Source organism: Ambystoma mexicanum, chromosome 5q, assembly GCF_040938575.1.
Source record: "Ambystoma mexicanum isolate Mex_15411 chromosome 5q, UKY_AmexF1_1, whole genome shotgun sequence".
NCBI lineage: Eukaryota > Metazoa > Chordata > Amphibia > Caudata > Ambystomatidae > Ambystoma > Ambystoma mexicanum.
In genome coordinates this window covers 392,010,273-392,026,957 of record NC_090933.1, presented here as the reverse complement: position 1 = coordinate 392,026,957, position 16,685 = coordinate 392,010,273, and the positions used below count along the sequence as shown (strand labels likewise).

Here is a 16,685-nt window from a genome sequence, read left to right as displayed (position 1 = left end):
ATTTTGGACCCAGGCCCCAGAAAGCCTTGTGGACAATGCAGAGGGTTTTACATTTAATCCTTGCATCCACTGGGAGCCAATGAAGGGATTTCAAGGCTGGAGAGATACGATCCCAGGGCTAGAGGCCAAGGACAAGTCTTGCAGTCCTGTTCTGGATTAGTTGTAGAGGGCGGAGAGTGGAGGCAGGTAGATTTAGGAAGAGGCTGTTACAGTAATCCAGTCTGGAAAGAACCAGAGCTTGGGAGACAGTGAGCTTTTGAGGGAAGGAGAGGAAAGTCAGAGTACCTCTAAGGAGGTGAAGTAAAAAGTTAGATTTTTTGGAGACATCAGAGATGTGCGCGGAGAAGGAAAGTGTAGAGTCAAAGATAACTCCAAGGTTCTTAGCCGCGCAAGTGGAGGTGGGAGGAGGGCCAAGGGAGGCCAGCCAGAGAGTGAGAGGAAAGGATGGAGATGGTATACCAATAAGGAGGATCTCAGTCTTGTTGGCATTTAGACATAGATCATTGGTGGCACACCAATTTTGAATGGCGATTAGGCAATCGGGGATGAGGGAAGGAGAGGAGGAGGCTGAAGGAAGCCTGAAAATGAGTTGGGTATCGTCAGAATAGCACTGGAAAGTTGAGCAGAACATTGAGATGCAGTAAGCAAGAGTTGCCAGGTATTGGTTGAAAAGCCAGGGCGAGAGGATAGACCCCTGGGGGACACCACATGTGGAGAGGGAGATAGAAGATAGGAAGGACCCAAGTTGTACCTGGGAGGGTCAATCAGAGAGAAAAGAGGTCAGCCAGGCCAGAGCCTGATCAGTGATACCAAGGTTGTTACGAAGACGATTGAGCAGGGTGGTATGGTTGACCGTGTCGAACGCAGAGGGAGAGGTCAAGTTAGGATGAGGACAGAGGGAATGTTAGAATCGAGGTTGGAGAGCAGGTTTTCACCGATGTTCAGGGGAGCAGTTTCGTACTTCTGGCAGCTCTGAGGCCAGATTGGTGGTCATGGACGGAGCCAACAGAGTCAGAATGGAGAATAAGCTGAGAGATGGCCAGCTTTTCCAGGAGCTTGCCCAAAAAGGGAGTTATGGAAATTGGGCGGTAGTTTGCCGGACATGACGAATCAGCAGTGGATTTCTTGAGGAGAGGATGCACAAGGGAGTGTTTAAGAGGGGAGGGGAAAGAGGCAAAAGAGAGGTTGCAGAAATCAGCAAGGGCCGGCGCAAGGGTGTCAATGTGGTCCTTAATGGTTTTAGAGGAACAGGGATGGACCTGTTTTGATGAGGTTTTCATAGATCGGACTTGTCTAGATATCTCATCAGGGGAGAAAAGAGGAAAGGGGGGTGAGGGGTAGCTGAGGGAGTGTCAGCAGGCTGAGAAGGAGAGGAGGGAGGAGGGGGAGCGAAGGAGAGGGTGGACAGGATGTCCTGGGTTTTAGAGATAAAGTGAGAGGCAAGGGCATTGCAAAGATCCTAGAAGGAGAGAGGAGGGGTGGAGACTGCAGCAGGGTTGGCCAGCTTCTTGCAGATTTTGAAAGGTTCGGCCAAGTTGTTAGATGCCGCAGAGACGCAAGCTTGTATGTGGACTCTGGGTACTGTGACTAAGTCCCCTGCCTGATCTTACTGGTGGATGGAGGGGGGACCAGCGGGGCTGGGTTTCTGCCACAACCCAGTTAATGCTGGTCCCAGGGGCAGTTAGTAGAAATTGCCCTGGATATCCCAACCATGCAACCCTCAGGAGGCAGCGTCTCCTTACATTGCCTCATTCGACGCTCCTGTCACTTTGATGGAATTGCTTAAAAGGAATGTTCTTGCATAGCCAGTAGCGCCCACATGCCCAGCTCTCCTTGTGTAGGGGCAGAAATCAGACCTACAATTCTAGAGAAAGCTTGTATCTGCTTACGCTGGGATTAACAGGGCTGTAGAGGACCCCAAACTATGATAGACAACTTGAACAGTTGTCCAATTACCATACAAGATGAACACAGACACATAACATAGTTTTGTTCAAACTGTAGGGCTGGAGCACTTTAAATGGGAAGATGGTAACTGCATTTAACAGAAAATATGAGTATTTCTGGCATTTGAGACAAGGGTGGCGATAAAAGTATTTGTCCATGCTGAGACGAGCAGAGAAGACCAACCATTGGATTAACAACTCCAAGTCCCTTGCTCTCGCCCTCCCTCCCAGCCTCCTGTGTGTCTTTTCCTATCTCCCAGCCTCCTGGTTGGTTGGTCTCAGATACACATTCTCTCCCCAGACTCCTGGGTGCCTCTCTCCCCCTCCCGCAGCCTCCTGTGTGTCTCACCTTCCCTCTCAGCCTCATGGGTGTCTCACCCTCTGTCCCAGCCTCATGGGTGTCTCACCCTCTCTCCCATTCTCATGGGTTGCCACACCCTCTCTTGCTGGCCTACTGGGTGTCTCGTCCTCTCTACCAGCCTCCTGTGCACCTCGCCCCCTTGTCCAGCCTCCTGGGCGCCTCGCCCTCTCTCCCACCTTCCTGGGCACCTCGCCCTCTCTCCCACCCTCCTGGACATCTGCCCTCTCGCCCAGCCTCCTGGACGTCTTGCCCTCTCCCCCAGCCTCCTGGACGTCTTGCCCTCTCCCGCAGCCCCCCGGACGTCTGGCCCTCTCCCCCAGCCTCTTGGGTGTTGGGCCCTCTTTCCCAGCCTCCTGGGAATCTAGCCCTCTCTGCCAGCCTCCTGGCCGCCTGGCCTTCTCTTCCAGCCTCCTGGACATCTGGCCTCCCCCAGCCTCCTTGACCTTAGGCCCTCTCCCCCAGCCTCCTGGGCGTCGGGCCCTCTCTCCCAGCCTCCTGGGAATCTAGCCCTCTCCCCCAGCCTCCTGGGCGCCTGGCTTTCTCTTCCAACATCCTGGACATCTGGCCTCCCCCAGCCTCCTTGACCTCAGTCCCTCTCCCCCAGCCTCCTGGGCGTCGGGCCTTCTCTCCCAGCCTCCTCAGTGTCTCGCCCTCTCCCTCTGTTAGGCAGAAACATTTGCAGTACCCTTTGGGAACACCACACACAATTAAGACTACAAGTGGAAGTACAAGTTCACCTTTGGTACAAGCCTGTACTACACAGTAAAGTGGTAGCGATGGCTGAGCAGCCAGACTTATTCCAAGAGTAAAGTGAGCAGTATCAGAAGTTACACAAAGGACAGCATTGACTATGGCTCAAGCAAACGCTGACTTAAGGTTTCTGAGTAAAAAGAATATACATTTATTTACACATCAGTTGTAAAACAGTTCACTAATGTAAAGCAGCAGAAAATCACAATCTTGATACACTACACACCACCCAATAAATTCTGGACAAGTTAAGCTCAAAATGAAGTGTGAGCAAAATGGTACTCCAGCAATTTAAAAAGGGAGGGAAAAACAAGGTTATTCAAAAATCAAGCAGCACCAACAAGTAAGTAGGCAGGGCAATCTAGAAAAGGCTTACTACAACTAGGATTCAAATCAATAGGCCTGGGCCAATGTTAGTGGTTCAGTGTCTTTGCTTAGGACCACACAGTTCAGAGTAGTTTGCGGTTAAGTCTTTGCCAAGAGTTCGAAACGAAGTTGGTCGGAAGAAAAGGTATTTAAAAGAGTAGAGAAGGACAAGCCCTCGGATTAGCGAAAGATTTTAAACACTTTCACTGCTGGATTTGAACAGTATCTTAGTAGAAGAAGAATGCTGTAGCTGAGGCAGAAGTTCCTGACAGGTCCTGCAGGCTCAAGGTTCCTGAAGCGACTGTCGGACTGACAAGACAGAGGAAGACTGGAGGGTCCTGCACTGCCCAGGGAAGAAACCAGCAGCAGAGCAAAGTGACAAATAAAAGGTGCACTCCTTAAAACCCAAACAGGGTCCGATCCTCCTGGCCACCTGGTTCACCGCAGCTGTGCACAGCAAATTCGACCAGGAGAGGGAGGCCTTTCTTGGTGTTTGGCGAACTGGTTGGTCCCACCAGCTCAGGGAAAGAAGATTCCTTGCAGATCTTCTCTGTCGTCGAAGTTTAGGAGATTCAGACTCGCAGCAGGGCTTTACCGGGAGGTTCAGTAGTTGCAGCAGTCCTCTTCTTCGGCTTCTCTTCAGTTCTCTCGATCCAGTGGCGACTCTGCCTTCCAAGTCCCAGAGACCTGGTTTTTATACAGTTTTCCCCCATTCAACCAGCCTGGCTGTCAATCACACAGCAGGGTGGCTGTCCTGGCAGGACAGTCACCTAACCAATCAAACAAGAGTGTGACTTGGGTCTCCAAGGAGACTCTGTGCAGGGGGCCTAAAACCCCTCCCTCACATCCTGTCCACCCCAGAGGCGCCTAGGGTGGGCTTCTGTGCAGAAGCCCCAAAGGACGGCGAACAAAGGAACCAAACCTGGTTTGGCGCACAGAGTAAAACACGAGAAATACCTTTACAAAAAAAAATGGCAAATAAACCCAGCCGGAACCAAATAAAAGTAAATGGGGTCCAGCGGATTTAAGTTCGAGGCTACTAACATAGCCTAAAACAGTACCAAGGCTATTTTCATAGACAGCGGTAGGAAAAATATGGTAGGTACCTCTGCCACCAGCCAAATCTTAAAGAAAGGGGAACAAAATAATGTTCCATGAGAGACAGACAAAAAGGGATAACTATTAACCCTTTCCAGTACTCTATGTAAGATAGGTTGTACTAGGTCTGTGATTTGAAAAAGACTAATAAAGTCAATGGCAACTTTACATGTTCTGGGAGAGAGTAGTCAGTCCCAGAAAATGGAGTTTAAAGTGGGAAGTCTAAAAGACAACCCTGTGTCACTGCACTAAAGGTGCTGGGTGACATACAGTAAAAAGATGATGCCTATGGAGTAGGTGAGACTCCACAGTCTATGAACACAACAATGTACACACATCGCCTAAAACACATGTAAGAGTGGGAAAAAAGGCTTACACTCTTACCAGGTGAAAAAAATAAATCCTAGCAATCCAGCAAAGCTGCTGAGGGACTCAGTAGGGTAAGGGAAATTAGCCATTCTGGAGAATTCTCCCTAACACCCTCCAAGCTTATTGTGTCCCCCTCAAACCCTCTCCCAGCCTCCTGAGTGTCTTGCCCTCTCTTCTAGCCTCTTGGGTCTACTTCTCGCCAGCCTCCTGGGTCAGGCGGGTTTTCAGACACACTCTCTCCCCCCCACACTCATGAGTGCCTTGCGCACTCTCGCCAGCCTTTTGAGTGTTTCTTGCTCTTTGTCTTAGCCTCCTGGATATCTCTCTCCCCGGCCTACTGGGGCTCTCTCTCACTCTCCCCAGCTTATTGGGTGTCTCTCCCCAGCCACCTGGGTGTCTTGTCCTTTCTCCACAGACTCTCGGATTTCTCTCTCTTTCATCCCCCGGGGGGGGTGGGGCGGGGTGTGTGTTTGTGTGTCGCTCTCTCACCCCACCCTCTCTGCTTCATCTCTCCACTCCCATCACCCTTCCCTTTCATTGATGTTTACCATCTTCTCCTTAGAAATCTCTATATTAAGGGCTAGCTTCTTCACCCCTTCTGTGGTTGTTCTCACAGCCGCCTCCTTAGTTTCCCCTCACTTCCTCCTTTGACACCTATGCAGTCAGATTTAACTTTGCTTTATCTCCACAGCCAGTTGGGTCACTGCCTCCACAGACTACTGGGTTTCTCACACATTCAGCCTCTCTCCTCAACTTCTAGAGTCTGCCAGTCTTTCTCTCTCCCCCCCCCCCTTATATTCTCCTGTGTCTCACTTGAAATCTCACCCCTGCTTCCTGGGCCTCTATCGCACCTCAATTTCCCAATTCCCTATCCCGCTCTTCGTCTCCAACATCCTAAGACTTGTTGTCCCCATCCTTCTGAGTATGTCTTTCTCTGCCTCTCCCCTGCCTCCTTGTTCTCTCTCCCTACCCTAAGTGCCCCTCTCTCTCTCCATCCTCCTTGTTGTTCCTCTCTTACCCCCAGCATCCTAGGCTTCTCTTTCCCTCTCCCCAGCCCTCTGGATCTCTCTCTCTCACCAGGCACCTGGTATCGCTCTTCCCAGCCCCCATGGTGCCTGTGTGCGTGTGTCTCCAGTCTCCATCTCTGTCTCGTGTTTCGCTCTCTCTTTCGCTCCAGCCTCCTGGGTGTTTTTCTTTCTCCCCAGCCTTCTGGGCATCTCTCTCCCCCCCCCCTCTGTCCCCCCAACACTCCCTTAAGCCTTCTGGACATCTCTCTCTCCCCAGCCACAGGGGTGTCTTGCTCTCGCTCTCTCTCTCTCCCCCATCCTCTAGGTGTCTCGCTCTCTCTCTCCAGCCGGTGTGTCTCTGTCACCTCCTGAGTGTTAGCCTCTTCCTTCCCAGGAGGCTGGGAGAGAGGGAGAGACACCCAAGAGGCTGGGGGTGAGAAACACCCAGAGTGCAGCGAGACCGCGTATAGTAGAGTCACATACACCCCTAAGAGGCTGGGGAGTGGAAGGGTAGGGCTGATTCGCGGGAAGCAGTTGACTGGGTGATGGCACACCTAGGTAGCTGGAGGGAGAGGGGCATGGGGAGGACAAGAGGGAGAGGGACAGGGGGAGGGGCACTATGGCTGACCTCGAACCAAGGCAGTGGGGTTGTAGTGCGACAGAGATCCAGGAGGCCTCAGAGAGAGACACCCAGCACTCTTAGAAAAGGGATGCCGGACAGTGAGATAAGCTGGGAGGGTTTTACTCCCTATTTTTAAACTTGTGAGAGTAAATATGGTTTCAAATGAGTAAAAATGAGTTTCTCCTTCACAGTAGAGTAAAAGATATGTTACATTCAGCTGACACATGCAAACTGTATAGACCTCATTATCATATGGTCCACATTATGACAAAAAAGCAGATTTCTCTCACAATTAACAGATAAAGGACCATGTGCAGAAACACAAGCACGCTCTCACAAATGGAACCAATGAGCACTAATACTGTGAGCTTCTCGTGAATGCAAAGAATAGGTACAACAGCTGCATTAGCTGCTTAAAGCTTCCTCATACAGAACAGGTCAGCTTGAGTCGGAACCGTTCAGGCTTCCCTCACACAGAGAAGGCAAATCGGGACAACAGCAATGCAAGCCATCACGTAGAACAGGTGGGGTAATCCATGCAAGGCAAAGCAAGAGTAGAAGATACCCACACAGAACAGACTAGGAATGGGTCCCTGCAGTAGAAGCTCCCCTCACATAGAAAAGATGCATCATATTCTTCAGGAGTGCAAACTCCCTAATATAGAAAGGGTATGCCATGGGCCTCAGTAGGTGATTATTTCCTCACATGGAACAGGAATGTTGTGAGTCTAAACCGTACAAGATAAGAACAGATACGGTCACAGCAGTAGAAGTTCTTCTCACATAGAGATAACATTTCATGGGATGGATATGGGTAACCACCCCCACACTGAACAGGTAAATGAAGGGCCCCAAATGCAAGCTATATTCGTATAGAAATGGAACAGCATACGCCTCAGCAGTCCAAGGTCCCACCACAAAGAACCTGCCCAGCAAGGGGCTAAGCGATCCAAGCTCCACTCACATAGACTAGAAATAGCTTACTAGCAGTGTTTATCATGCCGAACGAGGCATGCAGGTTTTTCGAAGGATGCCTTTTGGGCTTGTGTCAGTGGCATGTTTTTTTCAAAGAGTAATGCATGCTCTCTTTAAGGGAGGAAAAGTGGTGTTCTGCTTCCAGGGTGACATCTTGGTTACAAGAAGTAACGAGAGAGAGCATAATCAAAGGTTGGAAAGAGTATTAGCATTTTCAGTGAGGCTGGGTTAATGCTGAAGAAGTGCAGAATAAGGGTGGTAGAAATTTCATATCTAGGACATCAATTAAGCTCACTAGGCTCTGAGCCAAAAGGCAAGCTCGTGGTGGCCTGTGCAGGTCTGGAGAGGCCAAAAATCAGAAAAGGGGTCATGTTTTTTTGGGGTCTTTTAGAGTATTATGCTAAGTTTGTTGACCAGTTTACAGACCGGTGCAAGGAAATTGGAAGCTCGAGCAAGAAAGGGGTGGAGTTTTACTGGTCTGAAGAGTGCCACAGGGAGTTTGAAAACATTAAGGATGCCATTGTGAGGGCCCAAGTGTTAGCACATTTTGATGTCCAGAGTCCAACCTGAATAATGACAGATGCTACTGAAACCTGTTTGGGTGCTGTGTTGCTTCAAAACCAACAGGGTGAGGGCGTTTTCATCACATACTTTGAGGGACATGGAGACTCACTATTCAGTGATTAAGAAGGAAGCTTTGAGTGTTATTTGGCCGAGTAACAAGTACAAACTGACCATAAACCTTTTGTAGGTGTTTTCATGACCATGGGGTTGGAGGTATCTCGAGATGCATTATGACATGAGTAGCCTCACTTCAAGGACATGATTTTAGAGTGGAGTACATACTGGGTAGGGAGAATGTTTTAGCAGATTTCTTGTCCGGATTCTGAAAGGAAAGGGCATGCGGTAAAAGTCACAGAGGAGTGGGAGGAAGACAATGAGCAAGTATTCCAAGTATGTGGTGGAGGTGAGTTCACTAGAGAAGAGTAGAATGAGGCAGCTGAGGAAGATGTGTGTCTCAAAGAGGTCTTTGAAAAAGACGAGAGTTTGGTGGCGAGAGCAGGCAAAGATGGGTTGTTGTGCAATGGAGGGAACATTGTTCCTCCAGTGAGTATAAGGAAGAGAATTTTAGAATTGGCCCATGAGGGACATTTAGGTATGACCAAGTGTAAAGGGAGGCTGAGGGGAGATTATTGGTGGCACAAGGTTGATGTGGAGGTAATGGTCAAGGCCTGTAGGCTGTGTAGGAAATCTGTGAGAAACTACATCCAGCCGTTGAAGCTGTTCGATTAGGCAAATCTACCATGGGAGTATGTGGCACTTGATGTCCTGGAAACACTTACAGGGGAGAGAGGTAGGAAGAAATATGTACTGGTGCTTCTTGATTTATACTCCAAATGGGTTGAGACGAATGTGGTATTTGAGGATGATACAATGGCTGTGGTGAATTTTTTTGGATGATGTGCTTCAGAGAGAGGGGTACCCATTTAACATACTCACCAACAATGGGGTCCAGCTGATGTTGCGGTTGGTGGAATCATTTCTAAAGGGGGTAGGTGTAATACACCACAAGACATCGCTCTACCATCCAGAGACGAATAGTACTTTGGAGCGCTTTAATTGCATTATCATGCAGTCAATACACATGGCGATCCAAGAGTGGAAGAAATTGGAAGTGGTGCTCAAGAGAGTGTGTGCTGATCACCTAGCGCCACATGCCACCACAGGACGTCCGCTCGTTGGGGTATTTAGGAGAAGAAAACCCCATACAACGGTCTGTCCCCCGTGGTTGGGAAAAGCTCAATTTGTTGATTGGGATGAGGAGAAACTCGGAGATGAAGTTGAAGAAAAAAATAAGATATGAAGGAGAGATATGACATGATCAAATGTACAAAAAGGCAAGAGGTTTGGGTAGGAGAAGAAGTCAGGATAAGGAGAGAAACTAATGTCACTAAAAGGGGAAGTAGATATTGGGGACCACAGAGATCGGTGAGGGTGTATGAAGGTGCAATGGTCACAGAGGATGGGAGGGTATTGAATGAATGAAGGAAGGGTTGGAAGAGCGTTGTCTGAGGATGGTAACGCCCAACTGTACACTTAAGGAATTCAAGTTTTCACGCATCTAATTGTTGAATTTAGTCTAGTTTCTGTTATTGCATGGGATTTGAAGATAGAGAGAGAGAGATTACAGAGCTCCAGAATGTGCTCTTAGTTCTGTAGGTGTTAGTTGGTAAAAGCTGTGAGGAAGGAGGACACCAAAGGGGCTCTTGAACCCTATACCTGTATGCCTTACAATAAATAATGTGTATGAGCCTACCTGCGCAGCGTGGACAGTGTCTTTGTATTATATAGCTTCGGTAACTTGGAACAATATGGCTATAAATGTATCATCCCCATCTTCCACAGGCAAATCTGCCTTAGATCTCTTGGTTGGATGTGCAACCTGCTTACCAGATATAACAAATGTATACAAATATTCTTTTAGAAACCCAGGACACACACACTCACTCAATTATGTCGACTCATCTCGGTAGTAGATACAGAGGCAGTTTGATTTAGGAGCTCGACAGTCAGAATACTTCCTCCATCACTGACAGTTCATCTTATTATTCAGAGTGTAATTACACTGATTTATCATCCATTGAAGGCAAAGATTTCATAGTGAATATGAACAATTGCTATTTGACATGAACATACCCATTTTGGGATGTTGAGATTTGGTGGTACTCAATGGATGTCTGGGCTGTCACCCTCCCCTTTAGCTGTCTGTATTTCTGGTCCTTCAGGACGTGTGATCAGAGTTGGGGTAATGCTTATGAGTGTTAGTAATTTACACATATGCTTGATTACTCAACCACAGACCACCATGAGGCTGGAACAGTGATCTTGACATGAACATTTGTATATCTAAGCTCCCTTTGTACGGCACACTTCAGAGAGCCTTCAAGCATGGTGTTAGAGAGTACAGAGAATGATTTCTGACTGAAGAACTTTGCTCTGATAACCCTGATTTATCCAGTTTTACATTTTATGTAATACTATTTTCTTGCACTAGTTTGTTTTTTCTGAGTATTATGTTTTTATGCTTCTGTTATGTAATACTGTTCCTTATTTTGCTTTTAAAACTAGTACAAATATCAATCATCTAAAAGATCATGAATAGAACTAAAATGAAAGATAACCAAAAGGTCCTTATGCCGTTAAGAAAAATGATTGCAGCTTTTGTTTTTCTTTCTTTCAGTTAACCAAGGCAACCTTGTGGAATCTGGAGGGTTATGGTCTGAGGAACTGGGCCTTTTTACCTGCTGAGGGTGAAGGAGACAGGCTGTGCTTACTTTTGACAGAACGCACAAGCTTCTGTTTTGCAACTGTTACTTTCTCCTCCTTGCTTTGGCAGAAGAGGCATGTGTGAGAATGTTCTATTGCACCATTCCCTACAGGTAGATTAGATTAAGTATTACTGTGTAATGCAAATAAAAACAAATAGCCAGGTTTAGAAAAATGCACTGCCTTTTTAAAAAAAAAAAAGGTCTGTGAGAACGTTGGTCAATCATGTTGAAATACAGTCTGCTTTCTTCACCCGAATGAGCGAAACCGATTGCAGCACTACCCTATGGAGGACTTGTTCTTGATCAGTAATTGCACCGTGCCTGTGGAGTAGCAAAGAATGCAATCTCAAATGGGATGGGCTGAAACCTGTCAACCTTCAAGTTGGTTCTCAGGTAAACTGCAAAATCATCTTCTGTCCAAGCAGTAGAACAATCACTTGAACTGTAGTGCCTTCAGTCTACAATGTGTAATGCTGTTGTACCATTCATGAAACAACGGAAACGTGGAAATAACATACATTATGCTTTTCAAAATACTGTATAATGATCCAGCAACTTTGTGGTCTGAAAGGGGGGTGCGGGACACAAGTGAAATTTATATTTTTAATCTATGCATATTTTTGTCAAGCCATGCTAAATTATGTTAATAATAGAGGCATTAGAAGCTAACAATGCACAACAACCAAGTTTGAAAGTGTGTTTTGGGGTACATCATTTCTTTAATTGTATAATGTATATTGCCTTACAATTTTTTATGAATATGAATATTAAGTTAACAAACATATATGACATGTATGCACTGTTTGAATGTGTAAATTATTATTTAGAACACTTTTGTTGGGAGTTGTGTTGCCCACTTAGTGCCTTTATGTGAGATGATCGTTTTACTGCCAAGTCATGACGCGTAGGAATATCAGACTTATATTTTCCTGACTCCTATGCTTTTCAAATGTTTTTATTAAAGTTCTAATTGGTTAATTTAAAATATTTTAGATGCATTATGTTTCACTGATTGAATACAGTCTGTGAAATAAACTACCTTTTATATGGACAACTTTTCAGAGAAAATGCGATCTGCAAAAAATGCAGAATGTTGCAAGCATTAGAGAAACAACGATATATCTGTGAAGTTTTCCATTCTCCAGATTAAATAGGAATTATAATATATTTATGTTAACCTCTTGCCGTTTAGCAAGAGTTTTGGGCTATATGGTTTATTTTGTATTTTATTTTTTTAACCAAATACCTCCTGAGTAATTTATAATAACGGCTTTGCAGTTTTATGTATTAAGTAAATAAAAAGCACTGGAAAACTGATTCGTCTACATGACGATTTGCATGTTTCAAGTGGTATTGGATGCCGCACTGATAGATATGTCATAATAAACATATCTGTTAATTATATGCAATAGTCTGTGCTGCTTTTATGGAAAATCACTCAAATTTATAAAAGTTCCCTTCTTAGAAATCACAGTTGTCATCACTGTTTTTCCACACATGCTTTTCGATGTCAAAATTCATCTCATCTTTTTTCTTTAGCATTCAGTGTTGGTAAACCAGCAAGATAAACAATTCAAATTGATTGTGTCCTTCCATGGATTCCTCATCTTCGATTATATTAGTGCACTAGCAGAAAACTTCAGAAATGTTTTCGCCACAAGGGGGCGCTGTGTAGGTTCGGCGTTGAGGTTGCCCGGCATTGGGAGTGGATATGACATTGATGTTGATACAAATAGCTTTTAACTTATTAAATCACAAATTATGTGCACTGTGCCACGAGGAGATGTGCATGCATGCAGCGGCACGTGTAATATATGTGCACATGTACAGTGACTTCTCGAAATAGTAGTTCTATTCCAGAGGTGTAGCATACGTGCCTGCCAACGTGCACTGATTCCAACATTCTGCACTGCTGGGCTACAGCACGGTGAACCCTGACAGCAGTGAACTTTGTATCCAAGTGTATTTATTGAATTTTCATAAAACAACATATCAACAATTAAACATTTTTAGAACAAACTTTGGGAAAGAAATGAGAAGTAATGAACAAAAAGAATATTCAAATAAGAAACTAGCCAGTCATTCAAGATCTTAGTTGTCAACATTGCTCGTTATCATTAAATCAAAACCCATAGCATTCTGTGCCTCTTATCATTTCTGTACCCTGAATATCCAGGTACAGTCAACATAATGGAGGAAAACCAACGTAAAGTGATAGATAAACTATGGCATCTACGAACATTCTAACTGTGCTCTCAGACGGTTTGGGGCATGTATAGTCTTTGTTATACAGTGTTATATAACTTGAGAAGCAGTTCCATTTCCCACAACAACAAAAACATGAAATATTTTGAATAAAATAAGATATTTTCTCACAAATCATGAGGGAGACCACATTTTGCCCAGCCAATCTTTTACAGTTGGTACCTGGTTTAATTTCCAAAATGAGGCGATAGTAATTCTGTCAACAACAAAGATTGCTAAAATCACGTAATGTGTAGGTTTTGTCCCTTGCAAACTCTCAGAATGCCTACTTCCTAGCAGGCACACCTCTTGGGTGCCTGGTATGGAGGAGCCAGCGATCCTGTTCATTGCATCTACCACACTCCTCCAGTAAATGCTGAGTTTGGGGCTGTGCCTCCAAATATGGCCGTCGCCAGCAGAGCTTGGACTCTGAGCTAGAAATATGTCTAAGTATATCGGGTATTGGGGATCACCTAAAAAGTACTTTAAAATTATTCTCTACGTATTGAGCACTATAGGTTGTTTTCTTTGCACTCCTCTAAATAATTTTCCAAGTGTTTTCTTTCCAACTTTGAAAGTTTTACTAAGGACCCCCTCTGGGCAATCCCTGTTCCTTTGCACCCTTTGTTAGGTCACGTGGCTATTGGCCCTTGTTTTAGATTTGGCCATCCTCATCACCCTGACACTGTTAGCATTTCTTTTAGAAGGTATCCAACAATTTGTTTCATTGAGCACCCATCTAAAGACGCAACTGGAATATATCTTTGTGTCCATCTCTCCAGTTTGAGATATCAAGTGACAAGGTGGTGAGTTACTATCCACAGGGTGGGACCTCCCCACAACATCAAGTTGGGAACAAAGGAATATAAGCAATTTTCAAGTAAGTAAAAGTCCATGGTAGTTTTACAGAATTGAAAATAGTTTGTCCATAGCGTTCACTGAGGTAAACCTAACAGTTCACTTGTGAAAACGTAAGCAGTTGTTTCTCATAGGTCCTATGAGTAAAGGAGGCAGCACCCACCTAGCCGGCGGAAGTCTTGGTGATCCACTACAACAGAAGCCGACCCAGGCTCGACAGCCAGAGGTTTGCTGAGTTATGGCTGCATAGTGGACAGCTATCCCACTGTAGGATTCCGTTTGGACCCATGAGTCCTTGACGATGGACTGCACATACATCTCGGTGACCCACCAGAAGACTAGCAGCTACAGGATGGGGTCAGAATTCTTCTCACACTCAAGGCTGCACCAAAGAAAGCCTAGGGAATGCGGGTGCAGAGGTCGCCTAGAAGAACAAATTACTTACCGCTGGTAATGTTCTTTCTACTGGACGTTCCTCCCACAGAGTCCTCATCTTAGTTATATATAGCTATTGCCTGCTTTGCAGTCTCCGATAACTTTTCTTCAGCAGGGGGAATGTGTGACATTGAAGATAAAAAGTAAAGTTTATCTAAAATCAAATAGGGCAAGCAGAGAACTCTGCCCAAACATCAGAAAATACACATTATATTACAAAATCATGTCACCTATGACGTGTGCTATAGGGGATACATTAAGTTGAAATCATTGGATGAAGGGAACAGGACTGTATCCATGCTGTAGGGGCAGTGCTCCCGGATTGGCTGGCATAGAACTGGTTACTTCATGGAGCACATGGGTCAGCTGGGCTCATCTGGATGAGTTGCAGGGTCAGGCGAGATGTCCAAGTCGTGAAGATACAAGCTACTTAACATTTGCCACACATACATTGAACATTATTTATACATTTTGACATATAAGAGTTCTATTACTAGACATTTGACCTGCACAATAAAAATGAGACTCCATGGGTCCAGGTGCCTGGCCTATTCACAATATTATGTTGTCACATTCATCAACCATTCCCTTAGATCCCATGAAAGAATGGTTTATTGTTTGTTATCGTGAGGGGAATTTATGGCCATACATAGGATTAGTGGTCTGGGGTGAGCTGGGGGTGGTACACCGATGAGGGGCATGCAACCGTTACATCAAAAGGCTTTGGGGTGAGGGGCTTGTTGCCCATATTTCTTTAACCCGAGTCTGGAGGTGCGGAGCGAGTTTATTGTGACATTGTGTGTCAGAAGGCTGGTGGGAGGGTGGATACTTGGTGCGGGCTCAGCGGAAGGATAAGAGGTTACATTTGTAGCATCAGGGAATCAGTGAGACAAGAACCTTACGCCACCAGCCCATCATGAGGGGGAGAATGGTGGGGGCTGAATGCGTGGCGCTGCAAGTGAGGGGAGAGAAGGCCTTGAGGCCTGTTAAGCTTGGTCCCGTTCGATTTGTGGGATTATATGTGAATCATTAGGATGAGGTAAATCCAGGGTATTGCCACTGCATGTGCAACAAATAATAAACAAACTCTGATTACATTTTATGCTATGCCTTCGCATTTACCATGATCATCGTGCTGCAAAATGACTCTATTTACATTAGCCTCGTGGCCTTGTCATTTATATTGTACACAGAATCTTATACCATCTGAACACGTCTGTAAATATACATAATATTAAAAACCAGTGAGCATGTGAATTATATATTTTGCATCATATCAAGCAAGCTACTTAGCATATCATACATTAACGTAGGTCTTTGGTAGGGAATGATGTGTAACCAACAATATAGGACCCAGACACATAGATCATAACTTTGTGCTCAGTGCAATTGATTTACACACGATAATGATCGTTTTGTTATATCTCATAGATTCTGCCCCTTAACACATAACCGCAGAAGGGTATTTACAGCCTTTACAGAGGGGATTAGCATTGTGGGTGAAACAGGGTGGCACACAGGTATGGGGCATGCATCAGTTACTTCAAAAGAGGAGTGAGGTTGGTGGGTTATCCACAGCATATATCTTAAATGTAGGGTCTGCAAGTGATGGGACATGTTTGTGGAGATGGATTGTTTCTCCCTGATGCACAGTCTTGCCCAGTCATTCACAGGTCAGTGATGGACGGAGGAAGGCGAAAAATACAGTATTGGTCTTGTAGCTTGTTCGCGCCTAGTCTTCCATGAGAACAGAACTGCTGCAGGGACACAGAGGGGGAGGATGGTGAGGGAAATAACTGGTTCACTGTGTGCGATCTCAAAGCGAGAGCTGCAGCCCTGCAGGCTGGTGTTGCTTATGAGTCCTGCTTTAACATGTACAAAATGGAGTCGGGGTTTGGTACAAAATGGAGTCAATAATCGGCCTTCTGGCAGGGCTTTGCATCCATATGGGTCGTCCCGCGACTATCCGGCGCCTCTGGCCACAGGCGCATGGGCAGCTGTTGGGCGAACATAACGTGCAAGTGGGTCGGAATGGAGGGTAGTGGGCCTAAAAGACCTTTCTTCCCATACATTTCCCCTTTTCGTTACTTAAGTAACGAATATTGTAATTCGCCCAGTCTTTTACGCTCCTCCTCTTCGGCCACTGCCTTATCCATGCAGGTGTTCCTTTCCGTGGCATCCATGCTCTGCACACTGCTCTGAGAATCTCCCCAGCCCTAGCATACTCATCTGGAGTACAAGTCATGTAGATACAGCCCCCTCCAAGTCCACCCATACCTCATACCAAACTTGCTTGCGGGGCTCTTTTATTTTTGTGTGGTATAA

At 45.7% G+C, this 16,685-nt stretch overlaps 1 protein-coding gene across 1 annotated transcript in view; it reads left to right on the top strand.

Annotated features, from left to right (window-relative positions):
• The window catches only part of ROCK1 (Rho associated coiled-coil containing protein kinase 1), a 3,300,884-nt gene extending 3,288,657 nt beyond the window's left edge, over nt 1–12,227 (top strand). Inside the window, exon 33 of the mRNA XM_069620881.1 lies at nt 10,736–12,227. Coding sequence (XP_069476982.1) covers nt 10,736–10,739 — 4 coding nt within the window. The 3' untranslated portion in view covers nt 10,740–12,227. The remainder of the gene's footprint in view (nt 1–10,735) is intronic.
• Nucleotides 12,228–16,685: the final 4,458 nt, after the last annotated feature.